Below are 13708 nucleotides of genomic sequence, written 5' to 3' on the forward strand. Positions count from 1 at the left end.
TAAATTTTTATTTTCTAAAAACCTTTTTTTTTTTATTTCAACGAGGATGCTCCAGTTTTGGCATAAAACCTTAGATATTAATAAGTCACAATTATTTTCCTGTTGTTCTGTTTTATCCTGAACATTGTGACCAAGCAATTGTTAAATTACTGTAAAATAAACGTATTTCTTTGGACGGAGAACCAGACGTGACATTCTCAAAAAAAAGTTCCCTTAAATTAGTCACAGCGTTAGCATTTATTATTAGCATTTTGTGTTCACAATTAAGTATTCCGTAAACACAAATTACTGGAAGTAGTAGGAAATGTAGATAAAGTAAAATAGTAATTTGTGTGCACAAAAAAAGCCTAATATTTATATCTGATAAATGCTCATTGTGTTTACAAAACACAAAAACTGATCATTTCTGAGCAAAAGTTGCTAATACAAGGCTAATTTATGAGCACAAAATGCTTATTTGTGCCGACAAAATACTATTTTCTGTCCACAAAACACTAATTTATATCAACACAATGCTAACTTGTGTCTACAAACTACTCATTTGTGTGCTCAAAATGCTAATGTGTTTACAAAATGTTAATTGTGTTTGCAAAATCCTCATTTGTAACCACAAAATCCTAATTCGCGCCCACCAAATGCTAATTTGTGTCTACAGACTACTAATTTACTGGATGTGCCATAAAATGCTCATTTGTTTCCAAAATGCAAATTCTGTTAAAATACTCATTTGTATCCACAAAATGCTCTTTTATTTACTTCAGGATCATCTGAAGGTTCTTCAGCAAACAGAGCTCCAGCATGACCGACAGAATGAGAAAACAACACATTCATATTTTGTACATCATAGATGAACGGAGCTCCAGAACATTCCTTTGCTGCGCTGCTCCCTGAAGCTCTGTCAGTGTCCTAGATACCCCCCACCCCCTGCTCTGTTGTAAATCATTTACAGTGCAGACCCCCCCACTCCTGCCTTCTTCCAGTCATCCCATGCTTGTGCTTTTAGTCGCTGATGACTTTTTAGCCTTTTTTTTTTTACAGTACCACTGACGTGTGGAGCTGTTAGAACCAGGTTCAAAGTCCAGTTTTCAGAGAGTTTATGTCTATAAACGCTGGTGCTGCATCACCCATTCATGTTTTAGTAATAAGTGGCACCAATTCACACTCACACACAAATATTTATTCAGCATTTTCAACTTCCTGCTACAAACAAAGGCTATCTGAAAATGTTCCAAGTATTTTCCATTTGGACAAGAAGCGATTCACTTTTACGAAAGATATAGTATTTTTTTATTCTTTTAGCTGTTTTGAGTCCTTAATCCTAATTTTACTGCTCATTGCGCTCTTATTTTGAAGAATGCAAATGGAATTCTATTGGACTTCTTAGAACAGACTGAAAAATATTTGTAAAAAAATTAATAAGATAAGAATTTTTTTTTTATTTAATGCAAAAACATATCTAATTCTGATACCTCACATAGGCTACAGTAGAAAACTAAAATAAACTCACAGAGCCAGAACAAAAATAAAACGATTGAATTTGCCTAATTTTTATGTTAGACCTCATTTTAATTGCTAATATATTGCTACAACTCTTGTCTGCTTCTAAGAAGATAATACCAGTTCAGAGAAATTCTGTCAACATCAAACAGTCCTTATTTAGTCCAAATTTTACAGCTTGTCAAGCTCTTATTTTGAAGGCTGCAAACAGAATATTTGATCAGACTTCTCAGGAAAGAAACTGAAAAATATTTTAATAAAAACACTTTTTTATTTTTTAGAATCCAATGCAAATATTTTGGATACTTTACACAAACCAGATATTTCAAATTAAAATCAGAGAGATATAACAAAACGAAAAGATTGAATTTACTGATTCGTTTGTACGAATCTTGTACAAATGTTTCATCTGCTGCTAAAAAGGTGATACCTGTTTAGAAAAAGACATAGGAAAGTCCGTGAACATCGAACATCTCTGACTGTCTAATTCAACTGTTTATTGTGGTCTTATTTTGAAAAATGCAGACAGAAATTCATTGGACTTCTCAGAACAGACAAAAAAAAAGTAAGAAATAATTACATACGTTTTTTTTATGGAATCCTATATACCGGTGTGTGTATATAATCTTTATATGTATATTATTATTTATTATGTGTATAATCTTTGATACCTCACATAAACCAGATCATGAAATTTAAACTTGGAGAGTAAAAACAAACCAAAAAAATGCCCTTAATTAAAAAAAAAAAAAAGGTTTATATCATTTTACTTGCAAAAATGTTGCCACAACAGATTTTTGTATTTTACTCAAAGCATCACTTTGTAAAGCTTCATAGATAAAAAAAAAACAAAAGAATTCACATGTTAAATACTCCAAATACTCATTTTATGTGACTTGAGTGACATGTTTGGATATGTATTTGGATGCTTTCACATGACATGTCAGTTGCATATATTAGTTGTGCAGTCTGTATTTTTCTCCATCGTTTGATCACATGAACAGTTTTTGTTCCCTGAGCCACATATGACTCTCCTTTAGAAGCTTCCTGCTCAATAAAGCAAACTTTAATATTTCTTGTGTGTTCTCCAGGTGTCATGTAATAATAAAAATAGAGAGCAGCATCGACAGGAAATGAAGCCAACGTCTTTGAGATGGAAGGATTTCCTCCCAGGTGGCCTTGGATGTTTAAGCCCTTTGTCCTTCTTCTCGGCGTGGCGCTTCACCAAGAGGAGTAGGAGAAGAGCGGGTACTGGCTCCAGTCTTGCATGCTGTGGTTCTGGTAGCCGTTTGGGTTCTGCTTCAAGGAGGAAGATGGATGAAGAGGAGGAGGGTAGGCGGGCTGTGTTTGGTCCCTGTCACCAGATGGGAGTGGGAATCCATCAAAGTCAGCCGACCTGGAGGGGGGTAAAAAAAAAAGAAGTTGTAGGTGTTTTTTGTGTCAATAAAGATGATTTATGATTAATTCTTTTTGGTTTCCCTTTGGAGACCTGTTGGGCTGATATGCTGCGTATGCAGGAACCCGCTGCTCCTCACAGCTGAAGTCGTACTCCTGCAGCTCCAGAGGCTCGGCGTGCTGATCTGATGAATCCTGCTCCAGCGCTGAACAGTGGCTCCCCTTCAGAGGATGCTGACGCTTTGCAGTCCACACTGAGTGGGAGGCAGAGGGCGCCCTCTCCAGGCCTAACAGGGAAAGACATCTCAGCGGTCCAAACCATGTTCTGGTTTGTGAGACAAACTGTGGACGACTGGTTACCTGGACAACCGCCGGCAACATCCTTTCTTTCCTGTGAGCTTCTTTTGCTTGAGCGACACCTGAAGAAGCATTTCAAGTGAATCTGTCCTCTTTTTTTTAAAAGTTGTGTTAGGTTTTTTTAATGTCTTTACCTTTTGCTGTGATAGTGGGTGCCTCCTTCCCTGAAGCCTTTAGCAAACGGGTTATGGTCGATCTTCAGCTTTGTGATCTAAAGGAAAAAGAAGATGGATTTTTGCAGAACAGTTGGATTTTCCACTTTTTCATGTCTTTTTTTTTGTTTGTTTTTTTCTACCTTTGGGTTTTGGTAAGCAGTGACGGCAGTGAAAACGGTTTCTGGGAAGGAGAAAGTCTGGAAAGAGCCCCAGCGGACCGTATGGGAGCTGTCAGTCTGGATCACATGGAATCGTGGGTAGTAGCGATGCATGGAGTGAAGGATGATCTGTTAAAAACAGTATGAGCCGTCATAAGCATCTCTCTAAGACTGGAGCGGAGGCATCTTTTTTTGTGTGTGATCTGGGACTTGCATGGCCGTGCTGGTCCAAAGTGTTGTTGGTGAGCTTCATTTTGAGGAAAGACAGAGGGTGCTTCATCCAGTGCCTTCCCGGCGCTGGGGAGTCTGGGTGGGTGTATGTCCTCCATGGGGGCTGGGGCTCTGCCGTCCCCGCGACCTCCCACTTCTCCTTCTTCCACTACAGAGAGACGGAGGGGGGAGGAATACAAGCACTGTTACTAAGTGTGAGGGCTCAGGATATGTGAGATCTTCAGCCGCCCCCCCTCTCTGCCATCTGATTGCTGACTCAGCAAAAAACAATGTGTGTATTAGAGATTCTTCTCCCCACATTGCCTTTGTTTTGTTTCTTTTTTTTCTAGATCCACTACTTGGAAGTTTCTACCAATCAACTCCGACTCATCAACAGGAACTTTTTTTTTCCTTTTTCCAAGTTATCCAATCTTTGACCAAATGGAGCTGGAAGTATGGCGGCTGACTCCCCCCCCCTGTTCCCTGATAGCGCCCCTTCTCATTTGGGATGCTAATTGTTTGGGCTTCCAGCTGGGAGTGCACAAACAGGAAGCAATAAAAGGCTTTGATATGCAGCAGCTAGAGTCTGGCTTTTATATTCAGCCTTTTTTTATCCTGTTGCAAGAACAAAAAAGGAATAAACTAAAGATGCTGCAGAGAGGCGTTGCTCATGATCCTACCTTGTACTTGAAGCCGTCCACTGGAATCATGTCCACCATGATGACATAATCGGTCAAAGGCTGAAGTCCTGTTAGAGCGATGCTGCAGTGTGGGAACATCCTCCTGAAGGAAAAGAAGGAAAAACTGTTTTCCATTTCAATCAAATTCATCCTTTTTTTTTCTTTTTTTGGGATAACTCTTACCTGCCGTGCTTTGTAATGATCATTTCTGTCCCAATGTCATGAAAAGACTTCCAGAGATCTGCATTCTCCAGAGTCACCTTTACGGATCCCTGCAGGTAGGCCTGAGCTGCTGGCTGGGATAATAAAGGCATGGAAGCATTCAGTCTGAAGTCTGTGAAGAAGATTTTATGAGAATGGTTACAAATCAGCATAAAAGGCCTTTTATTTTGGAATTGATATAGATGCAACCTTTACTAAGCCGTTGAGCATAAATGCATCTATTTCAGCTGATGTTTTCACGCTGCAAAGTCTTTCGCTGACTGAATGTGTGCAAACATTGCTCCATGAGTGAAAAAGCAACACGAGTCAAGTTAAGACTCATCTAAAAACTCCAGCGCCTCAGGCATCCTGCTGGAGCTGGTCAGAGCATCACATGTGAGAAGCGTCTGCCTACACGCTGGAGGAGTAAAAACCACAAATTCAGCTTACCAGAGATGCTCTGCATGTCTTCTTATCCTCCTGAAAAGCCCCAAAACACATCCAGCTCAGTCAAAAAACTGCAGGGCTCTGTCCGGCAGAGGCTCCAGTCTTGAACTTGATTGGCCATCACTGGGAGGGTGTGGCCTGAACTGTCCGGAGGGGTGTAGTTAGAGAACACCAAAGGGACAGGTGAGAATTTAACCTGACCTGAACCACATAGAGGTTTAGTGCTGTGGCTTTTTGGTGACTTTTAGAACAGAAATAATGCTTTCACCCTACAAGATGAACCCTCATCGTAAGGAGTCCAGTATGGAGACAAACGGGTCACTTCCTAGCGGTGGATGTGTATTAAAAAACAACATCACTCTGCAAATGGCTCCTGCCCCCTCAAGTATTCAACAGCAGTTAGTGGGGAAGGAGTAAAGGCTGAGCAGAGCCGTAGTGCTGCTATAGACAATATTCAAAAGTGGATTATATGTGACCTATTATTGGGTTTTTACCAGTTCAAGAAATAAAAAGCTAAACACGCATAAAAAAGGTGTTTTCTGGCGCAAATTAGCATTCTGTGGCCTTAACCCTTGTGCTATCCTAGGCACTTTACCATTGGGAGTTGGGTCATCTAGACCCACAAGACAGTGCTCTGAACCTTTCTTCTTCAATGATTTGTGATCTTCACTGGTGTCCATGGATTACATCAAATCTTTCCACCTTTATCCACCTTTGTCATGGTAGGGAGAACACGTCAATGTAAGGGTGGGGTCATCTAAGATAGCACAAGGGATAAATTAGCATTTTGAGCACACAAACTCGTATTTTGCTTTATTGCTTGGACACAAATTACCATTTTGTATGCACAATTAGTATTTGGCGGTCACAAAACAGCCTTTTGTGTGCACAAATTAATATTTTTTGCACAAGTTAGCATTTTTAGCAAACAAATTATCATTGTGTGGGCACAATTTAGCATTTTGTTTGTTTAACCCTTGTGCTATCCTAGGCACTTTAACATTGGGAGTTGGGTCATCTAGACCCACTATACAGTGCTCTGAACCTTTTTTCTTCAATGATTTGTGATCTTCACTGGTGTCCATGGATTACATGAAATCTTTCCACCTTTATCCACCTTTGTCATGGTAGGGAGAACACGTCAATGTAAGGGTGGGGTCATCTAAGATAACACAAGGGTTACACAAATTTAAGATGGAAAACGACTCTTCAAACTGACTTTTAGAAAATTTCTTACAATTTGGTGCCAAAAAAGTAAATATTACAACAACAAAAAATCTTGATTGAAGGACAATCAGTGACCAAAACAGAAGTGATGAAGTAAAAGAAAATGAAACTGTTTTTGAAAGCATCATTGCTTTGCATAATGATTCTCTTCTCTTCAGAGAGCAGCAGTGCTTCTGTCTGTGACTAAGAGCGTTTGAGTCCAAATGAAGACGTGTTGGAACATTTCTCCTCTGCCTCAGTCAGCCTAACTGACTTGGAGATGGAATTTGTTCTGCTCCTGCCTTGGGCGTGTGCGACTTCAGCTATGCAGCAGGACTCACTGATGACATCCTCTGTGAAGCATGGTTCATGTTTTGCAGAGAGGGTAAGCTCTGCAGCTGTGAAGTGTGAAGGAGAAAGCCGCATTTGCAGTGACGTTTGTTTAGAGAACGCAGCAGTCTTTGCAATCAAAAATATCATTCGGCACAGGAAACTGTGGTTTCTGTAGATGAGGTTGTGCTGCAGCTGAGAGATGCACTGCTCGACCTCCATGGCGGCGACTCCCAGATGTGGCTGCTTGTTCGGTTCACCGCTCTGATGATGAGGGAAAGCAGAGAGTTGGTGTGCTATGACTTTACTGAAAAGAAAAACCTTGCACATATAGCAGAATTTTGAGTTAAAAGGCACTGGTGTTTTTTCAAAGTTAGGTTGTGTTACGCAAGGACGGCTGAGCCACTCATCAAGAAGAAACCCACAGTTTCTTTTAAAGCGTAGTCACGGTTACGTCATTTGGCGTTTGGGGGGCTCTTGCTCGTAACTGTGTCAGTGGATGTGTAGAATGTGGAACTGTGTGGTGACAAACCAACCTGACCGCTGGCTGCTTTCAGTGAGAACTATATGTCACTCAAACCAACTTTTAAAAGAACTGACAGATCTCCTAAAGCACGGGTAATATTACGGCCCAGAGACCTGCTAAACTATTTAACCCTTTTGCTATCTTAGATGACACCACCCTTACATTGACGTGTTCTCCCTACCATGACAAAGGTGGATAAAGGTGGAAAGATTTCCTGTAATCCATGGACACCAGTGAAGATCACAAATCATTGAAGAAAAAAGGTTCAGCGCACTGTCTAGTGGGTCTAGATGACCCAACTCCCAATGTTAAAGTGCCTAGGATAGCACAAGGGTTAATCTGGCCCGCTGAAATTGGAATCAATTGTATTGATGATCCTTATTATTGTTGTTTTTTTGTGGTGTCTTGTCTTTTGTGGCACACTTTTTAGGTGCAGAAATTATTCTGCATTTATGTGGTGTTGAAGGATTTGTTGTTTTTCTAGGTTCATGTGTCTTTTTTAAGTCGGATAGTCATTTATCTCATCATTCCAACACTACTTTACCGCAGCATTTCACTAAGTCTGCATTTTTTTCCTCAGGAAAAACAACCTATTGGTTAACTTTGCACCAAAATGGGAAAAAAAAGTCACAAATTTGAAATCAAAATTCCAAAATGTTCTGTTTTAAAATAAACCTAGTCATTTTTTTATGTTTTCGTCCAGATTCCATCTTGTTTCTTTTTCCAATCAGGTGGATTACCGAAACACTTCCTGGGTTCTGGTCCGGCCCTGGTCCTGGTTCTGAGTATTTCTTTATTCAAATTGCTCTGAATCATAAGCAGATGAAAAAATTCTGCTGGAAAAAAGAAGACATTTTTAATGTGGAAAATGCGCTGGGCGGGCCACAAGCTCCCTGCTCCGCTCTGCAGCAGGGAGGGGAAGTGGGAGGGAGGTTGCTCCATGCAGACAGTCCCAACCACAACTTTGAAGCGCATTACTAATGAACAACTACTGCTTTGCAGAAACTATGACAGGTCATTTCATTTTGGCTAAAAACTGCATAATCATAAGGACCACTGGGAACGCTTTTACAAAAGATCAAAAGATCGATATGTATCCTTACCAATAGCAAACCTGTGTTTAAGAACAAGGCTGTGGCAGACATTTTTCTGCAATATGTAAGAAAAAATTCTTGAATCTGATGAAATTAGCTTTGGCACATCCGCATAGAGGTGACGCTGGTTCACAACCCCCCTACTTTGGGATACCAACAGTAAAATAGGGCTAAAGTAAGGTTCATCACAAGCTCATGCTCATCAATCTTGCAGAGATTGATGAACTGGAAACACAAAAAGTACAATTACAGATTAAATTGTTAACCTTTTTTTCAGTTTTATGTTTTGTCACAGCAATAAAAAAGGAAAGTGACAACAAAATAAAGCGAAAAGCTCTTTGTTATTGCCTTAATTTTAAATAATAGTGGGGGCTGTGAAGCCATGTGTTTCATGGTCCATGTGTTTTAACAATTTAAAATGGCTAAAAACCTTATTACTAAAAATGTTTGTGCTTTCTTTGCAGACATTAAAATCCTTTTTTTTCTTATTACACTTTTTGCTGCTAAAAATGTCAACCTTTTGAAAGTTAAAAATAAAATTTGAATATGGAAATTGATGAGATATAAAAATATTTTTTTTCTGAAAGACGGAGAAAAGGCAACAGCAGAGAAGAAAAGAGGAAAAAGTCATGAAAAAGGCACTTTAACGTTGGGAGTTGGGTCATCTAGACCCACTAGACAGTGCTCTGAACCTTTTTTCTTCAATGATTTGTGATCTTCACTGGTGTCCATGGATTACATGAAATCTTTCCACCTTTATCCACCTTTGTCATGGTAGGGAGAACACGTCAATGTAAGGGTGGGGTCATCTAAGATAACACAAGGGTTAAACTGACATCCTGAAAGATTTGAATTTGTCCACGTTACATTACCTCCTTCTTGGTTTGTGGTGCATACCCCAGATGTGGGGAGTAACTCTGAAATGTTTTTATCAACATCCTATCGCTGAACTGGGTTTCGCCTGATGGCACTGCTGTCATGCAGTGCACTTCACATTTGTCACCAGCAGAGAGCAGCAAAGTGTAACATATTGGGTGGGATGGGGATTTGGCTGCACATTTAACATATTACATATTTTTTTTAAGCTTCGAATAAATCTTACGACATATGCTGTACTTTACTGTGCAAAAATAAATAAATAACATTTTTTTCCTGATTATTTGATGATTTTTAAATAATCGGATCACCAAGATATTTTTTTAAAGAAAAAAGCAGGAAAATTCTGAAAAATTTCTCACTATGCATACAATTTATAGATGCTAATACAGAAAAAAGTTAGTTAGGGTTTTAAGTGACATTTTTAAAACAATTATGTTTATATTTGTGCGACTTTTCAAAGTAAACCTTGTAATAAAATGTAAAAAAATGTTTTTTTAAACATGTTTTCTAAGTCAGATAGTCATTTAAAGAAAATTAAAAGCAATCAGGAAAAGTCTCAAATGCATCTCAGTGTACATTAATTTTGTAGGTGCTAATCCAGAAAAAAATGAATCAGTATTTTTGGTGACATTTTTACTAAGTTAGAACAGACATCTCTATATTTGTGGGATTTTGAAAATGGAAATTATATAGTAATTATAAAAAAATGATGAGAACTGGCAAAAGAAGGACACTCGGATAATTATAATAATAACAAAAATTAATCTACAAAGCCTGGTAACATGACGTTCAAAGCTCAAATAGCGCAAAGAAATGGTGGGTAGTAGTTTGTTGTTGTCCTTTGCTGAGCAAAATGAAAGGCTTAATATCTTTTAGATTTTGAAACTCAGAGATAATGAGTTCATGAAGCCAAAAAGTAGGGCAGCAAAATCAGGCCTTCCTTCTTCTAATTAAAGATTTGCTCTGCATGCACAGGAAGCACCATAGACACACAAACGGCAGCACATTTGAAGTCAGTATGATCATCTGTCACCTGGTCTTGCTCAGACTTTAATCAGTGAATTTTTCCGGAAGCAAACTTATTAAACATTAGTCAATTCAGTAAATCAAGGGTCGTGTTTCCAATCATTTCTTGCCATCTCCCCATCTTTCTGATAAGTGTGACAGCTTCACCTGGAAAAGCCAGATGGATCAGAAAACAAGAGCGTATAGTTGGATGATGAAACAAAAACACAGCAACCCGTGACTTCCATTTTGATCAGCTGCATTACTGTTGCTGCACACGGTTTCTTGTCCGCTGATTGTTTCTGGTTTCATCTCCAGATCAGTTCCATTATCCGGCTGAACTCTTTGCTCATAACTCGTCTGAATGTTGGAAAGCTGAAGTCTAAGCCTGAGTAAACAAATACTCAGCCCTGCACCAAGACAGTTTCCTATACATCCCCTATGGATCAGCGGCGTGAGTGCTTACAGCTGAAATTGCTTCCTTATTTCTGCCACAGTCTGTGCAGGGATGACATTTCATTTTTTTTTCTCCTCTCCGCTCTTGTTTGTCCTGTTTTATGTTTGTCGGTGACTTTGCTCTCTGGCTGCTAGTTTTTTCCGGTGTTTGTTTGAGTCTGTTGCAGCTTCCTGTCCAATTTTTCCTCCATTTATATTCAGCTCCTGCAAGTCCTCAACCTTGTAAGGGCTTTTGTCCGGATCTAAAAGACATCTGAACTCAGCACAAAACATTTAAAAAGTGATCACCCACAGCAGGTTCATGTCATTTTGGCAGTAATAGATGAGTCAAAAATCCAGCAGTGGATGCAGTTTGCTCTTTCTCAAACAAGTTCTGAGTGCATCGTAGGAGACGTGCGCTCTCTTGTCTGAATCTATAAGACATCCAAACTTAACACAAAACATAAAAAAATGATAATTCACAGGAGTTGCCAGTTTTTTTGGCAGTAAAAATGAATCAAAAAGCTAGCAGTGGACGCAGTTTGCTTTTTCTCAAACACAAATATGGAGATGCTCTTGGTTTTGTAAAGAGGAAAGCTCTAGGAACACAACTCAGTATGAAGCTAAATTTGCAACAAAACTGCTTCTTTAAATCAGATGTTTTCATTAAAGACCAGTCTGCATTGCATCTATGTTTTAAAAAAGAAAATGAAATGTTCGGAACGCAATGAAAGAGACGTGTTCTTTTGTCTTAATCTAAAAGGCATCTGAACGTGGCGCAAAACATTAAACAAATGATGATCTAAAGCATTTTGGTAGTAAAAGTTGAGTCAAAAAAATGTAGCAGTGGATGCAGTTTGCTTGTTCACAAACATAGATATCAGGATTCTATTTGATCTTGTTGTTACAGCTATGTTGTAACCCTTGTGCTATCTCAGATGACCCCACCCTTACATTGACGTGTTCTCCCTACCAGGACAAAGGTGGATAAAGGTGGAAAGATTTCATGTAATCCATGGACACCAGTGAAGATCACAAATCATTGAAGAAAAAAGGTTCAGAGCACTGTCTAGTGGGTCTAGATGACCCAACTCCCAATGTTAAAGTGCCTAGGATAGCACAAGGGTTACAGCAAACAGCTGCATTTACATTGTTTTTAACAAACTCCCCCCCCATCTGTGTATCCGCCATAGTCATATACACGCCGGACAAATAATTTCTGACACCTTCCATAGGATTCTGAATGGTAAAAATGTAGCTTGGAATAGGTCTGGAAGCCCTAGTGACTGGAGTTTTCTTCACCCAAACCAAAAATGTGCTGAAAATGGGATTTGGGAGGGTTGAAAAGAGTTTAGTTCATCAACTCATCTGCCAGTCAGAACCCCCATTGACATATTTGAGCTTTACTCAAAATAGCTGACTTCCCCCCCAAGTGTTTGTGAATTAAAAATAAATTGAGAAACATTAAACTGTTTTCTAAACCTGACTGAAAACCCTTTTTATTTATGCAAATTATGCAAATTCCCTACAGATTCACTCCTGATTGGTGAGAGTGGTTGCTATAGAGATGAGGACTCAGACCAACTTGGACCAATCGCTGCTTTTTGACGATTTATGAGTCCAACATGGCGACGCCCATATCGCAAAAACAGAAATGGCGACGCATTGGCTCAACTTCTTTGGAGTGGGAAGTAGCCATTGTTACAACCCTGTCTAGGGGCTTGTAGAAGGATGTCACATAAAGGTAAAAGGAACAAATTAAATACACCAACGACTCAAAAACTCTCACAATCAAACCCAGGCTGAAAAAAAAAACTGGGATTTACAGAAAAAAAAATCAAAACTACTCAAGAAACCCCCAAAATACAAGGACCAAAGCCTCTAACAACAACAAAGTAACACTCTGCTGCTGCCGGGTGGGGGTGGGGGGGCTATTCCAAGAGTTGATGTGGCAGTGTTTAAAAAATCCTGAGCTGGGCGTCCTCAGCCAATCAGGTGGTCCAACTTGGGCTCCAATCTGCACACAAATAAAGGAGGGGAAGAAAAAGAAAGAAAACAGAGACAGAAAACACTCCAAAAGTACAAAAAAAACCCCACTATACAGTAGTACAAGTAACCACAGTCAGTGTCTAAAAGCAGCCTGAGATTGCCCCAAAATACACTGTCTTTGAAAATCACAAATGCATAATGTAAAATGGCATCTGGAATAAAAAGAATGACTATATTGTGAATTCTACTCCGGTGTAAACATACTGAGACACTTAGATAAAAAATTTAGAGAGATGAAGGTGTCTATGGACTTCTTACATGTTTGTGTTTATGTTGGAAAGGTTTGGTTTGCTTACATTTTTTTTCAATCAATGTAAACATATTTTTAATTGGTGCAAAAATGGAAGTATTTCAGAATTAGATTTACACAAAAAAGAAGCACAACATGACCTTTTTAGTTGAGAAGAGCAGAATGAGTCATGCTGGCAACTCAAGAGCTGCTGCATAACAATTTCCATAGACGCTAACTTTCATCAAACCCCAGGTTTTTGTCAGCGCTCCAGTCGTCCTAAATAAAACCCGTCTAAGTCATCTGTTAGGTTCTTGTCAGACACTTGATTGCGACCCCTTCCTGGCTCCCCTTTGCCTGGAGGCACAGGTGCTTTCTCGACGGCTGCAGAGACTCAACGCTTAATTAATACCAGTGGAGTGTGTCTGAAGAATTGAAGGAAACATGCTGAGGTCGGCACAAGCGGTGAACAAGCAACTTCTTAATCCCTTTAATCTTAACTTTAACTAAAATGAAAGTTTTGGTTTGGCACCCTTAGGCCTCCGTGGCAAGGTTGAATCTGCAGACCACCATGTTATTTCGATGGTAAAACCACAATCAATGAGATTTAATCAAAGATGCACACAGATCTGCAGTATCTAATGCGTTTGCATTTAGTTATTTTCTTTCCCTCCCTTAGTTGCTCTTCTTAACAAATATGGCTGTGCTGTATAAAGCTCTGCCCGCAGATCTCTCCTGAGCGCGCTGGGTGATTGATGTGCTGCGATTTGCATTCCTGATGCACAGCAGTGACCATTACAAGACACAAACATGCCTGAGAACATCAGAAGGATGGAGAGCAGCTCCCAGTTGGTG

At 39.4% G+C, this 13708-nt stretch overlaps 1 protein-coding gene across 2 annotated transcripts; it reads right to left on the reverse strand.

Moving 5' to 3' along the window:
• Positions 1–1439: 1439 nt before the first annotated feature.
• Positions 1440–5670, reverse strand: LOC101155945 (T-box-containing protein TBX6L-like). 2 transcript variants are annotated; one of them, XM_023960392.1, is made up of 9 exons: positions 5104–5670; positions 4636–4786; positions 4453–4555; positions 3777–3941; positions 3545–3691; positions 3384–3460; positions 3253–3311; positions 2987–3179; positions 1440–2893 (listed from the first exon to the last, which is right to left on the reverse strand). In XM_023960392.1, the coding sequence occupies exons 1-9, from the start codon at positions 5117–5119 to the stop codon at positions 2719–2721; spliced, it is 1086 nt and encodes a 361-aa protein (XP_023816160.1). In that variant the 5' UTR covers positions 5120–5670; the 3' UTR covers positions 1440–2718. The 2 variants fall into 2 exon arrangements, with proteins under 2 accessions (XP_023816160.1, XP_020563446.1); XM_020707787.2 differs by having other exon boundaries at positions 1441–2893; positions 4636–5669.
• Between the last annotated feature and the right edge of the window lie 8038 nt (positions 5671–13708).

This window comes from Oryzias latipes, chromosome 12 (genome assembly GCF_002234675.1).
Source record: "Oryzias latipes chromosome 12, ASM223467v1".
Lineage (NCBI taxonomy): Eukaryota > Metazoa > Chordata > Actinopteri > Beloniformes > Adrianichthyidae > Oryzias > Oryzias latipes.